The sequence below is a fragment of the Scyliorhinus canicula genome, chromosome 2, assembly GCF_902713615.1.
Source record: "Scyliorhinus canicula chromosome 2, sScyCan1.1, whole genome shotgun sequence".
NCBI lineage: Eukaryota > Metazoa > Chordata > Chondrichthyes > Carcharhiniformes > Scyliorhinidae > Scyliorhinus > Scyliorhinus canicula.
In genome coordinates this window covers 288,209,933-288,232,968 of record NC_052147.1, presented here as the reverse complement: position 1 = coordinate 288,232,968, position 23,036 = coordinate 288,209,933, and the positions used below count along the sequence as shown (strand labels likewise).

Genomic DNA, 23,036 nt, shown 5'->3' with positions numbered 1-23,036 from the left:
TGCCTCACAGCTCCAGGGTCCCAGGTTCGATTCCCGGTTTGGGTCACTCTGTGCGGAGTCTGCACGTTCTCCCCGTGTCTGCGTGGGTTTCCTCCGGGCGCTCCGGTTTCCTCCCACAAGTCCCGAAAGATGTGCTTTTGAGGTGGATTGGACATTCTGAATTCTCCCTCTGTGATTTTCACAGTAACTTCATTGTAGTGTTAATGTAAGCCTACTTGTGACACTAAAGATTATTATATTATTGCGTGTGCCTGGTCATGTATAAACATTTATTTAAAAAGAGTTGCATGTGAAATGAATCTATGATTCTATGCACCTACTCCTCCCCCCCCCCCCCCAAAACACTCAGAGGGTGCTCTTCCGCCAGCCACTTGTACTTTAATAGTCACGCGTCTCGTATTTACCCTCGAAACACAGCTCCAGCAAAATGTCCGCCACCGGTCATCAGGATAATCCAGACAGTTTGAGGGTTGAGGCTGAGCAGTGATGACAGGAGACTGTCCTCGTCCTCATGCTCCCCGGCGTCCTGTGGAAACAGAGGGACTGCCGTCCATTACTGGCATATTGCAGGAGATCCAGGAACGCGCACAAATGGTTGCTCAAACTGCAGTCTGCTGACCTGGACATTACTTCACAACCCTGCCACCCTGACATAATGACTGTCTACGTACCTGACATATTCCCGGGAAATTGAAATGAAAATGAAAAATCGCTTATTGTCATGAGTAGGCTTCAATGAAGTTACTGTGAAAAACCCCTAGTCGCCACATTCCGGCGCCTGTTCGGGGAGGCTGGTACGGGAATTGAACCGTGCTGCTGGCCTGATTGGTCTGCTTTCAAAGCCAGCGATTTAGCCCAGTGTGCTAAATTCAGCCCAGGTAAGAGTAAGATCCAAATCCAGTTCTCCCCACACTGGAACCCCTTCCAGCTCTCCCCACACTGGACCCCTCCAAATGCAGGGACAGAGCCAATGGCTGTTACAACCCCCCTGTTACCACACCCTCTGCACTGCACTGGAGTGTCAGTTTTGTTATTTGTACTTCAGCCCTGGAGTGGGATTCGAACCTTCATTCAGAGGCGAGAGTGCGACAACCAAGGCACAGCTGGCCCTCAAGTAAAACGGACAATACATTCTCTCAGCATATAAACAGCTTCTGTATCACTTTCCAACATCTATTGTTTTACCAATTAACAGATTTACCCAATCTCTGTCTCATTCCATTGAAGTCAGCCTGACCTCAACCTACAATCTGAGAACGGTTTCTCCTTTCACACAGGAACAGGAGGAAGCCATTCAGCCCATCGATCCTGCTCCACTGTTCAATACGATCATGGCTGACCAGACACTTCAATGCCTGTGACACCCTCTCTCCCCATAACCCTTTCTGTCATTGGTACTTAGAAATCTATCAATCTCTGCTTTAAACATTCTCAGAGACAGAGCTTCCACAGGCCTCTGGGGTGAAGAATCCCAGATATTCACAACCCTCTGTGTAAAGACATTTCGCCTCATATCCATCCCCGAAGTGGCTTCCCTCTGGTTTTAAAACTGTGTCCCCTGGATCTAGATTCCCCAGCCAGGGTAAACCACTAACCTGCATCAACCCGGTCTATTCCTCATTCGGAGCTGGATCACTGGGAGCTCTGTAATTGCTCATTCGGAGCTGGGTCACTGGGAGCTCTGTAATTGCTCATTCGGAGCTGGGTCACTGGGAGCTCTGTGAATTGCTCATTCGGAGCTGGGTCACTGGGAGCTCTGTGAATTGCTCATTCGGAGCTGGGTCACTGGGAGCTCTGTAATTGCTCATTCGGAGCTGGAACACTGGGAGCTCTGTAATTGCTCATTCGGAGCTGGGTCACTGGGAGCTCTGTAATTGCTCATTCGGAGCTGGATCACTGGGAGCTCTGTAATTGCTCATTCGGAGCTGGGTCACTGGGAGCTCTGTAATTGCTCATTCGGAGCTGGATCACTGGGAGCTCTGTAATTGCTCATTCGGAGCTGGGTCACTGGGAGCTCTGTGAGCTGCTCATTTGGAGCTGTATCACTGGGAGCTCTGTAATTGCTCATTCGGAGCTGGATCACTGGGAGCTCTGTGAGCTGCTCATTCGGAGCTGGATCACTGGGAGCTCTGTAATTGCTCATTCGGATCTGGATCACTGGGAGCTCTGTAATTACTCATTCGGAGCTGGATCACTGGGAGCTCTGTGAGCTGCTCATTCGGAGCTGGGTCACTGGGAGCTCTGTAATTGCTCATTCGGAGCTGGATCACTGGGAGCTCTGTAATTACTCATTCGGAGCTGGGTCACTGGGAGCTCTGTAATTGCTCATTCGGAGCTGGGTCACTGGGAGCTCTGTGAGCTGCTCATTCGGAGCTGGGTCACTGGGAGCTCTGTAATTGCTCATTCGGAGCTGGATCACTGGGAGCTCTGTAATTGCTCATTCGGAGCTGGGTCACTGGGAGCTCTGTAATTGCTCATTCGGAGCTGGATCACTGGGAGCTCTGTGAGTTGTTCATTCGGAGCTGGATCACTGGGAGCTCTGTAATTGCTCATTCGGAGCTGGATCACTGGGAGCTCTGTGAGCTGCTCATTCGGAGCTGGATCACTGGGAGCTCTGTAATTGCTCATTCGGAGCTGGGGCACTGGGAGCTCTGTAATTGCTCATTCGGAGCTGGGGCACTGGGAGCTCTGTGAGCTGCTCATTCGGAGCTGGATCACTGGGAGCTCTGTGAGCTGCTCATTCAGAGCTGGATCACTGGGAGCTCTGTAATTGCTCATTTGGAGCTGGGTCACTGGGAGCTCTGTGAGCTGCTCATTCGGAGCTGGATCACTGGGAGCTCTGTAATTGCTCATTTGGAGCTGGGTCACTGGGAGCTCTGTGAGCTGCTCATTCGGAGCTGGATCACTGGGAGCTCTGTAATTGCTCATTCGGAGCTGGGTCACTGGGAGCTCTGTGAGTTGCTCATTCGGAGCTGGATCACTGGGAGCTCTGTGAGTTGCTCATTCGGAGCTGGATCACTGGGAGCTCTGTAATTGCTCATTCGGAGCTGGATCACTGGGAGCTCTGTAATTGCTCATTCGGAGCTGGGGCACTGGGAGCTCTGTGAGTTGCTCATTCGGAGCTGGATCACTGGGAGCTCTGTGAGTTGCTCATTCGGAGCTGGATCACTGGGAGCTCTGTAATTGCTCATTCGGAGCTGGATCACTGGGAGCTCTGTAATTGCTCATTCGGAGCTGGGTCACTGGGAGCTCTGTGAGTTGCTCATTCGGAGCTGGATCACTGGGAGCTCTGTAATTGCTCATTCGGAGCTGGATCACTGGGAGCTCTGTGAGCTGCTCATTCGGAGCTGGATCACTGGGAGCTCTGTGAGCTGCTCATTCGGAGCTGGGTCACTGGGAGCTCTGTGAGCTGCTCATTCGGAGCTGGGTCACTGGGAGCTCTGTAATTGCTCATTCGGAGCTGGGTCACTGGGAGCTCTGTAATTGCTCATTCAGAGCTGGGTCACTGGGAGCTCTGTGAGCTGCTCATTCGGAGCTGGATCACTGGGAGCTCTGTGAGTTGCTCATTCGGAGCTGGATCACTGGGAGCTCTGTGAGTTGCTCATTCGGAGCTGGGTCACTGGGAGCTCTGTGAATTGCTCATTCGGAGCTGGATCACTGGGAGCTCTGTGAGTTGCTCATTCGGAGCTGGATCACTGGGAGCTCTGTAATTGCTCATTCGGAGCTGGGTCACTGGGAGCTCTGTAATTGCTCATTCGGAGCTGGATCACTGGGAGCTCTGTGAGCTGCTCATTCGGAGCTGGATCACTGGGAGCTCTGTGAATTGCTCATTCGGAGCTGGGTCACTGGGAGCTCTGTGAGCTTCTCATTCGGAGCTGGGTCACTGGGAGCTCTGTAATTCCTCATTCGGAGCTGGATCACTGGGAGCTCTGTAATTGCTCATTCGGAGCTGGGTCACTGGGAGCTCTGTAATTGCTCATTCGGAGCTGGATCACTGGGAGCTCTGTAATTGCTCATTCGGAGCTGGGTCACTGGGAGCTCTGTGAGCTGCTCATTTGGAGCTGTATCACTGGGAGCTCTGTAATTGCTCATTCGGAGCTGGATCACTGGGAGCTCTGTGAGCTGCTCATTCGGAGCTGGATCACTGGGAGCTCTGTAATTGCTCATTCGGATCTGGATCACTGGGAGCTCTGTAATTACTCATTCGGAGCTGGATCACTGGGAGCTCTGTGAGCTGCTCATTCGGAGCTGGGTCACTGGGAGCTCTGTAATTGCTCATTCGGAGCTGGATCACTGGGAGCTCTGTAATTACTCATTCGGAGCTGGGTCACTGGGAGCTCTGTAATTGCTCATTCGGAGCTGGGTCACTGGGAGCTCTGTGAGCTGCTCATTCGGAGCTGGGTCACTGGGAGCTCTGTAATTGCTCATTCGGAGCTGGATCACTGGGAGCTCTGTAATTGCTCATTCGGAGCTGGGTCACTGGGAGCTCTGTAATTGCTCATTCGGAGCTGGATCACTGGGAGCTCTGTGAGCTGTTCATTCGGAGCTGGATCACTGGGAGCTCTGTAATTGCTCATTCGGAGCTGGATCACTGGGAGCTCTGTGAGCTGCTCATTCGGAGCTGTATCACTGGGAGCTCTGTAATTGCTCATTCGGAGCTGGGTCACTGGGAGCTCTGTGAGTTGCTCATTCGGAGCTGGATCACTGGGAGCTCTGTAATTGCTCATTCGGAGCTGGATCACTGGGAGCTCTGTGAGCTGCTCATTCGGAGCTGGATCACTGGGAGCTCTGTAATTGCTCATTCGGAGCTGGGGCACTGGGAGCTCTGTAATTGCTCATTCGGAGCTGGGGCACTGGGAGCTCTGTGAGCTGCTCATTCGGAGCTGGATCACTGGGAGCTCTGTGAGCTGCTCATTCAGAGCTGGATCACTGGGAGCTCTGTAATTGCTCATTTGGAGCTGGGTCACTGGGAGCTCTGTGAGCTGCTCATTCGGAGCTGGATCACTGGGAGCTCTGTAATTGCTCATTTGGAGCTGGATCACTGGGAGCTCTGTAATTGCTCATTTGGAGCTGGGTCACTGGGAGCTCTGTGAGCTGCTCATTCGGAGCTGGATCACTGGGAGCTCTGTAATTGCTCATTCGGAGCTGGGTCACTGGGAGCTCTGTGAGTTGTTCATTCGGAGCTGGATCACTGGGAGCTCTGTGAGTTGCTCATTCGGAGCTGGATCACTGGGAGCTCTGTAATTGCTCATTCGGAGCTGGATCACTGGGAGCTCTGTAATTGCTCATTCGGAGCTGGGGCACTGGGAGCTCTGTGAGTTGCTCATTCGGAGCTGGATCACTGGGAGCTCTGTGAGTTGCTCATTCGGAGCTGGATCACTGGGAGCTCTGTAATTGCTCATTCGGAGCTGGGTCACTGGGAGCTCTGTGAGTTGCTTATTCGGAGCTGGATCACTGGGAGCTCTGTAATTGCTCATTCGGAGCTGGATCACTGGGAGCTCTGTGAGCTGCTCATTCGGAGCTGGATCACTGGGAGCTCTGTGAGCTGCTCATTCGGAGCTGGGTCACTGGGAGCTCTGTGAGCTGCTCATTCGGAGCTGGGTCACTGGGAGCTCTGTAATTGCTCATTCGGAGCTGGGTCACTGGGAGCTCTGTAATTGCTCATTCAGAGCTGGGTCACTGGGAGCTCTGTGAGCTGCTCATTCGGAGCTGGATCACTGGGAGCTCTGTGAGTTGCTCATTCGGAGCTGGATCACTGGGAGCTCTGTGAGCTGCTCATTCGGAGCTGGGTCACTGGGAGCTCTGTAATTGCTCATTCGGAGCTGGATCACTGGGAGCTCTGTAATTGCTCATTCGGAGCTGGGTCACTGGGAGCTCTGTAATTGCTCATTCGGAGCTGGATCACTGGGAGCTCTGTGAGTTGTTCATTCGGAGCTGGATCACTGGGAGCTCTGTAATTGCTCATTCGGAGCTGGATCACTGGGAGCTCTGTGAGCTGCTCATTCGGAGCTGGATCACTGGGAGCTCTGTAATTGCTCATTCGGAGCTGGGGCACTGGGAGCTCTGTAATTGCTCATTCGGAGCTGGGGCACTGGGAGCTCTGTGAGCTGCTCATTCGGAGCTGGATCACTGGGAGCTCTGTGAGCTGCTCATTCAGAGCTGGATCACTGGGAGCTCTGTAATTGCTCATTTGGAGCTGGGTCACTGGGAGCTCTGTGAGCTGCTCATTCGGAGCTGGATCACTGGGAGCTCTGTAATTGCTCATTTGGAGCTGGGTCACTGGGAGCTCTGTGAGCTGCTCATTCGGAGCTGGATCACTGGGAGCTCTGTAATTGCTCATTCGGAGCTGGGTCACTGGGAGCTCTGTGAGTTGCTCATTCGGAGCTGGATCACTGGGAGCTCTGTGAGTTGCTCATTCGGAGCTGGATCACTGGGAGCTCTGTAATTGCTCATTCGGAGCTGGATCACTGGGAGCTCTGTAATTGCTCATTCGGAGCTGGGGCACTGGGAGCTCTGTGAGTTGCTCATTCGGAGCTGGATCACTGGGAGCTCTGTGAGTTGCTCATTCGGAGCTGGATCACTGGGAGCTCTGTAATTGCTCATTCGGAGCTGGATCACTGGGAGCTCTGTAATTGCTCATTCGGAGCTGGGTCACTGGGAGCTCTGTGAGTTGCTCATTCGGAGCTGGATCACTGGGAGCTCTGTAATTGCTCATTCGGAGCTGGATCACTGGGAGCTCTGTGAGCTGCTCATTCGGAGCTGGATCACTGGGAGCTCTGTGAGCTGCTCATTCGGAGCTGGGTCACTGGGAGCTCTGTGAGCTGCTCATTCGGAGCTGGGTCACTGGGAGCTCTGTAATTGCTCATTCGGAGCTGGGTCACTGGGAGCTCTGTAATTGCTCATTCAGAGCTGGGTCACTGGGAGCTCTGTGAGCTGCTCATTCGGAGCTGGATCACTGGGAGCTCTGTGAGTTGCTCATTCGGAGCTGGATCACTGGGAGCTCTGTGAGTTGCTCATTCGGAGCTGGGTCACTGGGAGCTCTGTGAATTGCTCATTCGGAGCTGGATCACTGGGAGCTCTGTGAGTTGCTCATTCGGAGCTGGATCACTGGGAGCTCTGTAATTGCTCATTCGGAGCTGGGTCACTGGGAGCTCTGTAATTGCTCATTCGGAGCTGGATCACTGGGAGCTCTGTGAGCTGCTCATTCGGAGCTGGATCACTGGGAGCTCTGTGAATTGCTCATTCGGAGCTGGGTCACTGGGAGCTCTGTGAGCTTCTCATTCGGAGCTGGGTCACTGGGAGCTCTGTAATTCCTCATTCGGAGCTGGATCACTGGGAGCTCTGTAATTGCTCATTCGGAGCTGGGTCACTGGGAGCTCTGTAATTGCTCATTCGGAGCTGGATCACTGGGAGCTCTGTAATTGCTCATTCGGAGCTGGGTCACTGGGAGCTCTGTGAGCTGCTCATTTGGAGCTGTATCACTGGGAGCTCTGTAATTGCTCATTCGGAGCTGGATCACTGGGAGCTCTGTGAGCTGCTCATTCGGAGCTGGATCACTGGGAGCTCTGTAATTGCTCATTCGGATCTGGATCACTGGGAGCTCTGTAATTACTCATTCGGAGCTGGATCACTGGGAGCTCTGTGAGCTGCTCATTCGGAGCTGGGTCACTGGGAGCTCTGTAATTGCTCATTCGGAGCTGGATCACTGGGAGCTCTGTAATTACTCATTCGGAGCTGGGTCACTGGGAGCTCTGTAATTGCTCATTCGGAGCTGGGTCACTGGGAGCTCTGTGAGCTGCTCATTCGGAGCTGGGTCACTGGGAGCTCTGTAATTGCTCATTCGGAGCTGGATCACTGGGAGCTCTGTAATTGCTCATTCGGAGCTGGGTCACTGGGAGCTCTGTAATTGCTCATTCGGAGCTGGATCACTGGGAGCTCTGTGAGCTGTTCATTCGGAGCTGGATCACTGGGAGCTCTGTAATTGCTCATTCGGAGCTGGATCACTGGGAGCTCTGTGAGCTGCTCATTCGGAGCTGTATCACTGGGAGCTCTGTAATTGCTCATTCGGAGCTGGGTCACTGGGAGCTCTGAGTTGCTCATTCGGAGCTGGATCACTGGGAGCTCTGTAATTGCTCATTCGGAGCTGGATCACTGGGAGCTCTGTGAGCTGCTCATTCGGAGCTGGATCACTGGGAGCTCTGTAATTGCTCATTCGGAGCTGGGGCACTGGGAGCTCTGTAATTGCTCATTCGGAGCTGGGGCACTGGGAGCTCTGTGAGCTGCTCATTCGGAGCTGGATCACTGGGAGCTCTGTGAGCTGCTCATTCAGAGCTGGATCACTGGGAGCTCTGTAATTGCTCATTTGGAGCTGGGTCACTGGGAGCTCTGTGAGCTGCTCATTCGGAGCTGGATCACTGGGAGCTCTGTAATTGCTCATTTGGAGCTGGATCACTGGGAGCTCTGTAATTGCTCATTTGGAGCTGGGTCACTGGGAGCTCTGTGAGCTGCTCATTCGGAGCTGGATCACTGGGAGCTCTGTAATTGCTCATTCGGAGCTGGGTCACTGGGAGCTCTGTGAGTTGTTCATTCGGAGCTGGATCACTGGGAGCTCTGTGAGTTGCTCATTCGGAGCTGGATCACTGGGAGCTCTGTAATTGCTCATTCGGAGCTGGATCACTGGGAGCTCTGTAATTGCTCATTCGGAGCTGGGGCACTGGGAGCTCTGTGAGTTGCTCATTCGGAGCTGGATCACTGGGAGCTCTGTGAGTTGCTCATTCGGAGCTGGATCACTGGGAGCTCTGTAATTGCTCATTCGGAGCTGGGTCACTGGGAGCTCTGTGAGTTGCTTATTCGGAGCTGGATCACTGGGAGCTCTGTAATTGCTCATTCGGAGCTGGATCACTGGGAGCTCTGTGAGCTGCTCATTCGGAGCTGGATCACTGGGAGCTCTGTGAGCTGCTCATTCGGAGCTGGGTCACTGGGAGCTCTGTGAGCTGCTCATTCGGAGCTGGGTCACTGGGAGCTCTGTAATTGCTCATTCGGAGCTGGGTCACTGGGAGCTCTGTAATTGCTCATTCAGAGCTGGGTCACTGGGAGCTCTGTGAGCTGCTCATTCGGAGCTGGATCACTGGGAGCTCTGTGAGTTGCTCATTCGGAGCTGGATCACTGGGAGCTCTGTGAGTTGCTCATTCGGAGCTGGGTCACTGGGAGCTCTGTGAATTGCTCATTCGGAGCTGGATCACTGGGAGCTCTGTGAGTTGCTCATTCGGAGCTGGATCACTGGGAGCTCTGTAATTGCTCATTCGGAGCTGGGTCACTGGGAGCTCTGTAATTGCTCATTCGGACCTGGGTCACTGGGAGCTCTGTGAGCTGCTCATTCGGAGCTGGATCACTGGGAGCTCTGTAATTGCTCATTCGGAGCTGGGTCACTGGGAGCTCTGTAATTGCTCATTCGGAGCTGGATCACTGGGAGCTCTGTGAGCTGCTCATTCGGAGCTGGATCACTGGGAGCTCTGTGAATTGCTCATTCGGAGCTGGGTCACTGGGAGCTCTGTGAGCTTCTCATTCGGAGCTGGGTCACTGGGAGCTCTGTAATTCCTCATTCGGAGCTGGATCACTGGGAGCTCTGTAATTGCTCATTCGGAGCTGGGTCACTGGGAGCTCTGTGAGCTGCTCATTCGGAGCTGGATCACTGGGAGCTCTGAGTTGCTCATTCGGAGCTGGATCACTGGGAGCTCTGTAATTGCTCATTCGGAGCTGGATCACTGGGAGCTCTGTAATTGCTCATTCGGAGTTGGGTCACTGGGAGCTCTGTAATTGCTCATTCGGAGCTGGGTCACTGGGAGCTCTGTAATTGCTCATTCGGAGCTGGGGCACTGGGAGCTCTGTAATTGCTCATTCGGAGCTGGGTCACTGGGAGCTCTGTAATTGCTCATTCGGAGCTGGGGCACTGGGAGCTCTGTAATTGCTCATTCGGAGGTGGGTCACTGGGAGCTCTGTAATTGCTCATTCGGAGCTGGGTCACTGGGAGCTCTGTAATTGCTCATTCGGAGCTGGGGCACTGGGAGCTCTGTAATTGCTCATTCGGAGCTGGGGCACTGGGAGCTCTGTGAGCTGCTCATTTGGAGCTGGGTCACTGGGAGCTCTGTGAGTTGCTCATTCGGCCTCATTCTGCTTTGTAACAATTGTGATCCTGCGACTTCCGGTGGCGGCCATGGTGCGTGTGGTCGCACATTTGGTGTCTCCCGCTCGTGGAGGACTTAGAACATAGAACAGTACAGCACAGAACTGGCCCTTCGGCCCTCGATGTTGTGCCGAGCAATGATCCCCCCACTCAAACCCACGTATCCACCCTATACCCGTAACCCAACAACCCCCCCCCCCCCCCCCCCCCCCAACCTTACTTTTTAGGACACTACGGGCAATTTAACACGGCCAATCTACCTAACCCGCACATCTTTGGACTGTGGGAGGAAACCGGAGCACCCGGAGGAAACCCACGCACACACGGGGAGGACGTGCAGACTCCGCACAGACAGTGACCCAGCCGGGAACCGAACCTGGGACCCTGGAGTTGTGAAGCATTTATGCTAACCACCATGCTACCGTGCTGCCCCACTTTTTGGACCTTTCCCCGGCTAACGGGGTAGAGCGTATCTCACTGGTGTGTGGGTCGGTGAACCATAAGCGGTCGATAAATGAGGGAATTATTGTTGAAAGTTGGTGTGGTGCCTATGACACAGGGGAAGATGGCAGAAGGTCAGGGTTCGATCCTGCCTGCCCAGTGGTCGACGGAGCAGTTCGTAGTCTTCCTCCATGGGAAATTTGCCCAGAAGAGGAAGCAGATCTTGGAGGGTAGAGGGGTCAATTACTGGGGAGCATAGGTTTAAGGTGCGAGGGGCAAGGTTTAGAGGAGATGTACGAGGCAAGTTTTTTTTACAGAGGGTAGTGGGTGCCTGGAACTCGCTGCCGGAGGAGGGGGTGGAAGCAGGGACCATAGTGACATTTAAGGGGCATCTCGACAAATACATGAATAGGATGGGAATAGAGGGATACAGACCCCAGAAGTGTAGAAGATTGTAGTTTAGTCGGGCAGCATGGTCGGCACGGGCTTGGAGGGACGAATGGCCTGTTCCTGTGCTGTACTTTTCTTTGTTCTTTAGGTGGGGATCGACCGCATGGAGGTGAGGTTAGAGGTCCAGGTGATCCAGAAGGTGGAGGAGGTGATGGGGGTACACGAGGAGCAACTTGCCTTGATGGCAGAGGAGATGGAGTTGATAAGAGACCAACAAAGGAGGCTGCGGGAGAAGGTGGAGGACCTGGAGAATAGATCGTGTGGGCAGAACATTAGAGTCGTGGGCCTGCCGGAGGGCAGTGAGGGAGCGGACGCCGGCGCATATGTGGCGCGGGTGTTTGAGAAGCGGCTGGGAGTGGGGACATTTGTTCAGCCCCTGGAAGTGGACCAGGCGCACAGGGCGCTGCCACAGGGCCCTGCCGAGGAACGAGCCGCTGGGGGCGATGGTGGTCTGCCTGCACCGGTTCAGGGCGCAGGGCGCTGCCACAGGGTGCTGCCGAGGAACGAGCCGCTGGGGGTGATGGTGGTCTGCCTGCACCGGTTCAGGGCGCAGGGCGCTGCCACAGGGTGCTGCCGAGGAACGAGCCGCTGGGGGTGATGGTGGTCTGCCTGCACCGGTTCAGGGCGCAGGGCGCTGCCGAGGAACGAGCCGCTGGGGGCGATGGTGGTCTGCCTGCACCGGTTCTTGGACAAGAGACGGATTTTGAGGTGGGCCAGGCAGACGAAGCGCGGTACTTGGGAAGGTAAGCACGACGCGCGTCTATCAGGACCTGGGTGCAGAGCTGGCCAAAAAAAGGGCGAGCTTCAACAAGGTGAAGGCGGCCCTCTTTAAGGGGGTGAAGTTTGGCATGTTGTACCCAGCTGTTTGCAGGTAACATATGAAGGCCGGAACTCTACTTTGGGTCGCCAGTGGAGGTGATGGAATTTGTTAGAGACAATGGACTGGCAGGAGGAGGACATTGAACTCTGGGGGGTATGTTCCTGCTTTGTATTTTTGTGGGCAGTTTGTGAGAATCACTTTTGCACTGGGTTGGGGGCCGTTGGTTGGTTAGCTGATGGAAGCATAGTGGGGGGTGAGCTGGTGGTTATTTTGTTATGGGGTGGGGGGGGGGGGTAGACTACTGACAGGGAAGGGGTTGCTGAAAGGTGACAATGGGAGGGTCGATGACGGTGGCCGCCCGAGGTACTTTAAAGTTTCAAAAAAAGGGAAAAATAACCTTCTGAAAGTCCAAATTCACATCGATTGGTTCTCCCTCATCTTTTCTGCTATTTATGATTTCCCTTACATAAATCCATGTTTCTCTGTCCCATCTCACTGGTTTCTTCGTGATCAGTTAACACATCCTTTATAATAGATCTGTACTTCTGTTTTCTTTCTTCTTTTACATGGATGATGTAAAAGTGGTTCGAGCACTGTGGCTTCACAGCTCCAGGGTCCCAGGTTCGATTCCCCACTTGGTCACTGTCTGTGCGGAGTCTGCACGTTCTCCCCGTGTCTGCGTGGGTTTCCTCCGGGTGCTCCGGTTTCCTCCCACAAGTCCCGAAAGACGTGCTGTTAGGTAATTTGGACATTCTGAATTCTCCCTCCGTGTACCCGAACAGACGCCGGAATGTGGCGACTAGGGGATTTTCACAGTAACTTCATCGCAGTGTTAATGTAAGCCTACTTGTGACAATAATAAAGATTATAATCATGTTGCAAAGTTGGCAGATGACACTAAGATGAGTGTTAAAGCCAAGTGTGCAGAGGCCACAAACTCTGCAGAGGGATAAAGATAGTTTAAGTGAGTGGGTAAGTGTCTGGCAGATGGAGTACAAAGTTGGTAAATGTGAGGTCATCCATTTTTGTAGGAATAACAGCAAAATGGATTATTATTCAAATGGTAAAAAATTGCAGCATGCTGCTGTGCAGAGGGACCTGGGTGTCCTAGTGCATGAATCGCAAAAAGCTGGTTTGCAGGTGATTAAGGCGGCAAATGGAATTTTGTCCTTCATTGCTGGAGGGAAGGACTTGGAGACGAAATGAAAATCGCTATTGTCACGAGTAGGCTTCAATGAAGTTACTGTGAAAAGCCCCTAGTCACCACATTCCGGCGCCTGTTTGGGAGGTTATGTTGCAGCTGTATAGGGTGCTGGTGAGGCCACACCTGGAGTACTGTGTACAGTTTTGGTTTCCTTACTTGAGAAAGGACTTACTGGCACTGGAGAGGGTGCAGAGGAGATTTACTAGGTAGATTCCGGAGTTGTGAGGATTGGCATATGAGGAGAGGTTGAGTAGACTGGGACTGTATTCATTGGAATTTAGAAGAACGAGGGGGGATCTTATAGAAACATTTAAAATTATGAAGGGAATAGATAGGATAGATGCGGGCAGGTTGTTTCCACTGGCAGGTGGAAGCAGAACTAGGGGGCATTAGCTCAGGGGCTGGTTTAGCTCACAAGGCTAAATCGCTGGCTTTTAAAGCAGACCAAGCAGGCCAGCAGCACGGTTCGATTCCCGTACCAGCCTCCCCGAACAGGCGCCGGAATGTGGCAACTAGGGGCTTTTCACAGTAACTTCATTGAAGCTTACTCGTGACAATAAGCGATTTTCATTTCAAAATAAGGGGAAGTAGATTTAGGGCTGAGTTTAGGAGGAACTTCTTCACCCAAAGGGTTGTGAATCTATGGAATTCCTTGCCCAGTGAAGCAGTTGAGGCTACCTCGTTCAGGCCAAGGTAGATAGATTTTTGAACAGTAAAGGAATTAAGGGTTCTGGTGAGCGGGCGGGTTAAGTGGAGCTGAGTCCACAAAAACATCAATCAGAAGTCTTCCAACATTCGTCCTGCACATCTCCACTGAACCTTTCCCCCCCTCCCCTTGAACCTGTGTCCCCTTGTAATTGTCATTTCCGCCCTGGGAAAAAGCCTCCAACTGTTCACCCTATCTATACCCCTAATAATTTTAGAAACTTCTATCAGGTCACCCCTCAGCCTCCATCTCTCTAGGGAGAACAATCCCAGTTTATTCAATCTCTCCTCATAGCTAATACCCTCCATACCAGTCAACATCCAGGTAAACCTTTTCTGTACTCTCTCCAAAGCCTCCAATACCTGTAGAAACTTTTAGTCAGATAGTTATTATTGCATTGCTGTGTGGGATCTTATTGTGAAAATTGGATGACCCATTTCCAAAACAGTGACAATATTTTAAGCATATTTCATGAGCTGCACTGTGGAGAGGGCGATGGTTCGCAGAGTAAGCAGAGCCAGTTGAAAAATGAAATGAAATGAAAATCACTTATTGTCACAAGTAGGCTTCAATGAAGTTACTGTGAAAAGCCCCTAGTCGCCACATTCCGGCGCCTGTCCGGGGAGGTTGCTTACCTGCTTACCCTGCAGGATACAGCGATAAACGGAGAGATTCTCGCCCTCCTCAGTCTGGAAGATAACTCGATGTGCCCGCCGACCTCGTTGCTTCTCTCCTGTAGGAGGATCTTCATCTGCAGGACAAGGAACATTCTGGATGCACCGGCCAAGTAGCCGCTCAGGCTCAGGGTCAGAATCAGAGGGTTCAGAATCAGAGCCGGAAATACTGGAGATCTCATCTGAAACAGAAAGTTCTCAAATGACAGCAACCCAAAGCAAAGACTGGATCTCGGGAGACAAGAAGGCACTGGTATCAGAGGGGAAAACCAGAGTAATGCTACCACTACACTGTCCCCATCAAACAATCCCAGGACAGGTACAGCACGGGGTTAGATACAGAGTAAAGCTCCCTCTACACTGTCCCCATCAAACACTCCCAGGACAGGTACAGCACGGGGTTAGATACAGAGTAAAGCTCCCTCTATACTGTCCCCATCAAACACTCCCAGGACAGGTACAGCACGGGGTTAGATACAGAGTAAAGCTCCCTCTACACTGTCCCCATCAAACACTCCCAGGACAGGTACAGCACGGGGTTAGATACAGAGTAAAGCTCCCTCTACACTGTCCCCATCAAACACTCCCAGGACAGGTACAGCACAGGGTTAGATACAGAGTAAAGCTCCCTCTACACTGTCCCCATCAAACACTCCCAGGATAGGTACAGCACGGGATTAGATACAGAGTAAAGCTCCCTCTACACTGACCCCATCAAACACTCCCAGGACAGGTACAGCACAGGGTTAGATAGAGAGTAAAGCTCCCTCTACACTGCCCCATCAAACACTCCCAGGACAGGTACAGCACAGGGTTAGATAGAGAGTAAAGCTCTCTCTACACTGACCCCATCAAACACTCCCAGGACAGGTACAGCACGGGGTTAGATACAGAGTAAAGCTCCCTTGACACTGACCCCATCAAACACTCCCAGGACAGGTTCAGCACGGGTTTGAGAGGCAGTAAAGCTCCCTCTACACTGTCCCCATCAAACACTCCCAGGACAGGTACAGCACGGGGTTAGATACAGAGTAAAGCTCCCTCTACACTGTCCCCATCAAACACTCCCAGGGCAGGTACAGCACGGGGTTAGATACAGAGTAAAGCTCCCTCTACACTGTCCCCATCAAACACTCCCAGGACAGGTACAGCACGGGGTTAGATACAGAGTAAATCTCTCTCTGCACTGTCCCCATCAAACACTCCCAGGACAGGTACAGCACGGGGTTAGATACAGAGTAAAGCTCTCGGTGCCATTGTCAGGGTAGTTAAATATGCTCTAACTAAATCCAATATGAATTGAGAATCTGGTACCTGCTATTTTCTCGAAGTTCTCTGCGCTAATGGGTTGAGCTCCCAGGAGCCTTTGCCTCAGGTTAAACCTGTGCCAGTCCAGTTTGTAGTGTTCCGTCTCGAGATAGATAGAGAGAGAAAGTTAGTTGTGCTAAGTGAACAAATTTGCGGATGCAGCACATTTAATGACGTATCCAATTTCCTTTCTGATCTCCAGTTTCAATCAGTCCTGCATTTGGAATGTTTTGTTCAATTAGAAGATGTTGCCAATGACAACTTCCGACGAACAACCCGGCTTCTGGGTTGAACAACCTTCATGGCTCTGCAATGTTTGCATTATGTATAAGATGATAAAAGGTATTGACCAGAGTGGATAAAGAGCACATTAGGTCGCTCCATCATGGCTGATTGTTTACCATCTTTCGCACTATCCCCATTGCCCGTGGTTCTTTCCCCATTATCCCATATCCACAATTCTATTGATTTCTTCTTGCTGAGCTTTCTACAGCCCTCTGGGAGAGAGGATTTCAAAGACTCCCCCCACCCCCCTCTCGGGTGATGAATTTCTCCTTGATCTCGGTATTAAATGGTCTGCCCCTTACTCTGAGACTGTGTCCACTGGTTCCTGACTCACCAGCCAGGGGAGCCGTCCTCTCCACATCTCTCACAGCACAGCCAGGTCACATCCAGTACAGAATCTTGTAACTTTCAATGAGATCACTTCGAAACTGGAGAATACAGGGAAGGTTTCCTCAATCTCAGAGTTTTGGAGCACAGCGAGGCCCTTTGGCCCATCTAGTCTGCGCCAGCCATCAAGCCCCTATCCATTCTTATCCCATTTTCCAGCACACGGTCTATAATCCTGTATACTGTGGTGTTTCAACTGCTGATCTAACTGCTTCTCAAATGTTGTGAGGGTTCCCACCTCCACCACCCTTCCCGGCAGCGAGTTCCAGATTCCCACCACCCTCTGGGTGAAAAGGTTTTTCCACAAATCCCAATTGTTACCCCCTGGTTATTGACCTCTCCTATCCATCTATGTCCCTCATAATTTTGTACACCCTGATCATAAGACACAGGAGCAGGATTAGGCCACTCGGCCCATCGAGTCTGCTCCGCCATTCAATCATGGCTGATATTTTTCTCATCCCCATTCTCCTGCCTTCTCCCCATATCCCCTGATCCCCTTATTCATCAAGAACTGATCTATCTCTGTCTTAAAGACACTCAGTGATTTGGCCTCCACAGCCTTCTGCGGCAAAGAGTTCCACAGATTCACCACCCTCTGGCTGAAGAAATTCATCCTCATCTCTGTTTTAAAGGATCGTCCCTTTAGTCTGAGATTGTGTCGTCTGCTTCTAGTTTTTCCTACAAGTGGAAACATCCTCTCCACGTCCACTCTATCCAGGCCTCGCAGTATCCTGTAAGTTTCAACAAGATCCCCCCCTCATCCTTCTAACCTCCAGCGAGTACAGGCCCAGAGTCCACAATCACTCCTCATACGACAAGTCTTTCATTCCAGGGATCACTCTCGTGATCAGGTCCCCCACCCCCAGCCTTCCCTACTCCAAGGAAAACAACCCCAGCCTAAGCAGCCTCTCTTCAAAAGACAATCTGTCCACCCTGGGGACCAGTCTGCTGAACCTCTGTTGCACTCCTTCGATTGCAATGATGTCCTCCCATAGGAAAGGAAACCAAAACTTAGAAACATTATTTAATGGGCTAGAACAAGAAGAAAAGAACAAAGAAAAGTACAGCACAGGAACAGGCCCTTCGGCCCTCCAAGCCTATGCCGACCATGCTGCCTGACTAAACTACAATCTTCCACACTTCCAGGGACCGTATCCCTCTATTCCCATCCTATTCATGTATTTATCAAGATGCCCCTTAAATGTCACTATTGTCCCTGCTTCCACCACCTCCTCCGGCAGTGAGTTTCAGACACCCACTACCCTCTGTGTAAAAAAACTTGCCTCGTATATCTCCTCTAAACCTTGCCCCTCGCACCTTAAACTAATGCTCCCCAGTAATTGACCCCTCTACCCTGGGGAAAAGTCTCTGACTATCCACTCTGTCTATGCCCCTCAATTTTGTAGACTCTGTCAGGTCGCCCCTCACTCTCCTTTGTTCCAGTGAGAACAAACCGAGTTTATCCAACCTCTCCTCCAGCATTTGTTGCCCGTGCCGAAGACCTGATAGCTTTGGAAATATTACATCTGCTTCCCACACCCAAATCATTTATACAGATTGCACATCGCTGTAGCCTCAGCATTGACCCATGTTCCCAGTTGTCACATCCTTTATAAAAGATGATAATATTTTCCCGATTATTAACCTCAAACTAACAGATCTCAAGTTCTGTTTCTCTCTCCCTCCTGTTGTAAATAGCAGGGTTACATTTGTGACTTTCCAGTCAGCAGGAACCTATGCTGAATCTCTGAAAGGTAATCACCAATGCATCCACTATCTCTATAACCACCTCCTTCAGCACCCTGGGATGTAGCTTATCTGATCGCGATCCAAGGAATTTGTCAACCTTTAATCTAATTAATGTTTTGCGTACTTCCTCTTCATTAATGCCACTTTATTTCTGTTCCTCAAGTCCCTTAGTTCCCCAGTATCACTGGGACATATTCTGTTTCTTCCATTGTGAAGAGACACCAAGGAAATGTTTAGTTTCTCTGTCATTTTCCTATTCCTCATAATAAATTCTCCACTCGCCTATGACAGACCCACATTTGTCAATTATCTTTTCCTTTTCACATTCTCATCGGCCACAGGCGAGATCCCAGACGACTGGAGAATAGTTAACGTGGTGCCTTTGTTTAAGAAAGGCAGCAGGGATATTCCGGGAAATCACGTCGGTAGTCAGTAAATTATTGGCGAGAACTCTCAGGGACAGGATTTATACCCATTTGGAAACAAATGGACTCATTAGCGATAGACAGCATAAATTTGTGAAGGGGAGTTTGTGCCTCACTAACTTGATCGAGTTTTTTGAGGAGGGAACAAAGATGATTGATGAGGGGAGGGCGGTGGATGTTGTTTACTTGGAACACAAGAACTAGGAGCAGGGGTAGGCCATCTGGCCCCTCGAGCCTGCTCCGGACTTCAGTAAGGCCTCTGACAAGGTGCCTCATGGCAGACTGGTACAAAAGGTGAAGTCACACGGGATCAGAGATGAGGTGGTAAGATGGATACAGAACTGGCTCGGTCACAGAAGGCAAAGTGTAGCAGTAGAATGGTGTTTTTCTGAATGAAGGGTTGTGACTAGTGGTGTTCCACAGGGATCTGTCCTGGGGCCTCTGTAGTGTACATAAGCGATTTGAAGGAAAATATAGCCAGTCTGATTAGTAAGATGACACCAATGTTGGTGGAGTTGCAGATAATATTGAGGATTGTCAGAGGATACAGCAGGACATAGATAGGTTGGAGACTTGGGCAGAGAAATGGCAAATGGAGTTTAATCCAGACATATGTGAGGGAATGCATTTTGGTAGGTCTCACAGAGGGGAAATATACTGTAAATGGCAAACCTATTAAGAATATAGAAAGTCAGAGAGATCTAGGCGTGCAGGCCCACAAATCTTCGAAAGTGGCAACACAAGTGGACAAGGTAGTTAAGAAAGCATACGGAATGCTTGCCTTCATTGGACAGGGCATCGATTATAAAAACATGTGACAGTTGTATAGAACCTTGGTACGGCCGCATTTGGAATATTGCGCACAATTCTGGTCGCCACACTACCAGAAGGATGTGGAGGCTTTGGAGAGGGTGCAGGGGAGGTTTACCAGGATGTTGCCTGGGATGGAGGGTGTTAGCTATGTGGAGAGGCTATTGAGACTCGGGCTGTTTTTATTGGAAAGACAGAGGTTGAGGGGGGACCTGATAGAGGTCTGCAAGATTATGGAGGTACATGGATAGAGTGGATGGGCAGGCACTCTTTCCAAGGGTGGCGGGGTCAGTCACCAGGGGGCTTAGGTTTAAGGTGCATGGGGCAAAGTTTAGAGGAGATGTGTGAGGCAGGGTTTTTACACAGAGGGTGGTGAGTGCCTGGAATGCGTTGCCAGGGGAGGCTGTGGAAACAGATACATTAACGGCGTTCAAAAGGCATCTTGACAAACACATGGATAGGATGGGTATAGAGGGATACGGCACAAGGAAGGGCTGAGGGTTTTAGCCAAGGTTGGTATCATGACTGGTACAGGCTTGGAGGGCCGAAGGGCCTGTTCCTGTGCTGTACTGTTCTTTGGTAACCCTGGAGAACGCACAGCCCATCACCCGGGGTAACCCTGGAGAACGTACAGCCCATCGCCGAGGGTAACGCACAGCCCATCGCCCAGGGGAACCCTGGAGAACACACAGCTCATCGCCCAGGGGAACCCTGGAGAACACACAGTTCATCGCCCAGGGTAACCCTGGAGAGCACACAGCCCATCGCCCGGGGTAACCCTGGAGAACACACAGCCCATCGCCCAGGGTAACCCTGGAGAACACACAGCCCATCGCCCAGGGTAACCCTGGAGAACGCACAGTCCATCGCCCAGGGTAACCCTGGAGAACGCACAGTCCATCGCCCAGGGTAACCCTGGAGAACGCACAGCCCATCGCCCAGGGGAACCCTGGAGAACACACAGCTCATCACCCAGGGGAACCCTGGAGAACACACAGTTCATCGCCCAGGGTAACCCTGGAGAGCACACAGCCCATCGCCCGGGGTAACCCTGGAGAACACACAGCCCATCGCCCAGGGTAACCCTGGAGAACACACAGCCCATCGCCCAGGGTAACCCTGGAGAACGCACAGTCCATCGCCCAGGGTAACCCTGGAGAACGCACAGTCCATCGCCCAGGGTAACCCTGGAGAACGCACAGTCCATCGCCCAGGGTAACCCTGGAGAACGCACAGCCCATCGCCCAGGGGAACCCTGGAGAACGTACAGCCCATCGCCCGGGGGAACCCTGGAGAACACACAGCCCATCGCCCAGGGTAACGCACAGTCCATCGCCCAGGGTAACCCTGGAGAGCACACAGCCCATCGCCCAGGGTAACCCTGGAGAGCACACAGTCCATCGCCCAGGGTAACCCTGGAGAACACACAGCCCATCGCCCAGGGTAACCCTGGAGAACGCACAGCCCATCGCCCAGGGGAACCCTGGAGAACGCACAGCCCATCGCCCAGGGTAACGTACAGCCCATCGCCCAGGGTAACGCACAGCCCATCGCCCAGGGTAACCCTGGAGAACGCACAGCCCATCGCCCGGGGTAACCCTGGAGAACGCACAGCCCATCGCCCGGGGTAACCCTGGAGAACGCACAGCCCATCGCCCGGGGTAACCCTGGAGAACGCACAGCCCATCGCCCGGGGTAACCCTGGAGAACGCACAGCCCATCGCCCGGGGTAACCCTGGAGAGCACACAGCCCATCGCCCGGGGTAACCCTGGAGAGCACACAGCCCATCGCCCGGGGGAACCCTGGAGAGCACACAGTCCATCGCCCAGGGTAACCCTGGAGAGCACACAGTCCATCGCCCAGGGTAACCCTGGAGAAGGCACAGCCCATCGCCCGGGGTAACCCTGGAGAACACACAGCCCATCGCCCAGGGGAACCCTGGAGAAGGCACAGCCCATCGCCCAGGGTAACCCTGGAGAAGGCACAGCCCATCGCCCAGGGTAAGTGTAAGTGAGAACAGGCCATCGCTTGGTCTTTACCTGGTCTTCTCGGTTGTCGAAGGTGTAATGACATGTGGAGCAGGACATCTTGTCAGAGACCTCGAGCTGTGCCCGTCCTTCACAGACCACATCATCCTCTATACCGGAAATTACACATTAGTTGTTTAATACACAATTTATATATTACATATAATGTACAGCAATCCACACCGTGAGAGCCCATTAACTGTGCACTCCGAGGTAGAGCAGACAGGGACATTAACTCTGTACTCCGAGGTAGAGCAGACAGGGACATTAACTCTGCACTCCGAGGTAGAGCAGACAGGGAGATGTGGATGAACACAGTGGGATTGGTCGTCTGAAGTGTATTTGTTTCAATGCGAGAAGTATTTGGAATACTGCATACGGTTCTGGTCGCCACATTACCAAAAGGATGTGGATGCTTTGGAAAAGGTGCAGAGGAGGTTCACCAGGATGTTGCCTGGTATGGAGGGTGCTAGCTATGAAGAGAGGTTCAGTAGATTAGGATTATTTTCATTAGAAAGACTGAGATTGAGGGGGGACCTCATTGAGAGGTATAGACAGGGTGGATAGCAAGAAGCTTTTTCCCAGAATGGGTGTCAATTACAAGGGGGTCACGAGTTCAAGGCGAGGGGGGAAAAGTTTAAGGGAGATGTGCGCGGAAAGTTCTTTACGCAGAGGGTGGTGGGTGCCTGGAACGCATTGCAGGCGGAGGTGGTAGAGGCGGGAACCATAGCGTCATTTAAGATGTATCCAGACAGATACATGAATGGGCAGGAAGCAGAGGGATACGGATTCTTAGAAAATAGGCGACAGTTTTAGATAGAGGATCTGGATCGGCGCAGGCTTGGAGGGCCGAAGGGCCTGTTCCTGTGCTGTAATTTTTATTTATTCTTTATAACAGGGAAGGCAGATGAATTTAGAGCCTCGATTAGTACTTGGAACAATGATTTTTTAAAAAATCTTTATTGTCACAAGTCGGCTTCATTAACACTGCAATGAAGTTACTGTGAAAATCCCCTCGTCGCCACATTCCGCCGCCTGTTCGGGGACACAGAGGGAGAATTCAGAATGTCCAATTCACCTAACAGCACATCTTTCGGGACTTGTGGGGAGGAAAGTGGAGCGCCCGGAGGAAACCCACACAGACACAGGGAGAACGTGCAGACTCCACACAGACAGTGACCCAAGCCGGGAATCGACCATGGGACCCTGGAGCTGTGAAACAACAGTGCTACCCACTGTGCCACCGTGCCAACGGTTGCTATTACAGAGATTTGGTTGAGGGAGGGACAGGATTGGCAGTTAAACTTTCCAGGATACAGATGTTTATGGCGAGATAGAGGAGGATGTAAAAGGGGTGGTGGAGTTGCGCTACTGGTTAAGGAAAATATCACAGCTGTACTACGGGAGGACACCTCGGAGGGCAGCGAGGCTATATGGGTAGAGATCAGGAATAAAAAGGGTGCAGGTTACTACAGCCGTCCGTCCGTCTGTCTGTCTGTCTCTCTCTCTCTCTCTCTCTCTCCCTCCCTCTCCCTCCCTCACTAACGTTCCTCTCCCCCCTCA

At 52.1% G+C, this 23,036-nt stretch overlaps 1 protein-coding gene across 2 annotated transcripts in view; it reads right to left on the bottom strand.

The window, feature by feature from the left end:
* Window positions 1-21,853, bottom strand: part of ankzf1 (ankyrin repeat and zinc finger peptidyl tRNA hydrolase 1) — a 66,504-nt gene extending 44,651 nt beyond the window's left edge. Inside the window, exons 1-4 of one of the 2 annotated variants that reach the window (XM_038790224.1) lie at window positions 21,486-21,853; window positions 15,793-15,889; window positions 14,448-14,660; window positions 405-526 (exon numbers count right to left, since the gene is read on the bottom strand). In XM_038790224.1, coding sequence (XP_038646152.1) covers window positions 405-526; window positions 14,448-14,660 — 335 coding nt within the window. In that variant the 5' untranslated portion in view covers window positions 15,793-15,889; window positions 21,486-21,853. Of the gene's footprint in view, window positions 1-404; window positions 527-14,439; window positions 14,661-15,792; window positions 15,890-21,485 lie in introns of both variants that reach the window. The other variant, XM_038790223.1, reaches the window with a different exon arrangement.
* Window positions 21,854-23,036: the final 1,183 nt, after the last annotated feature.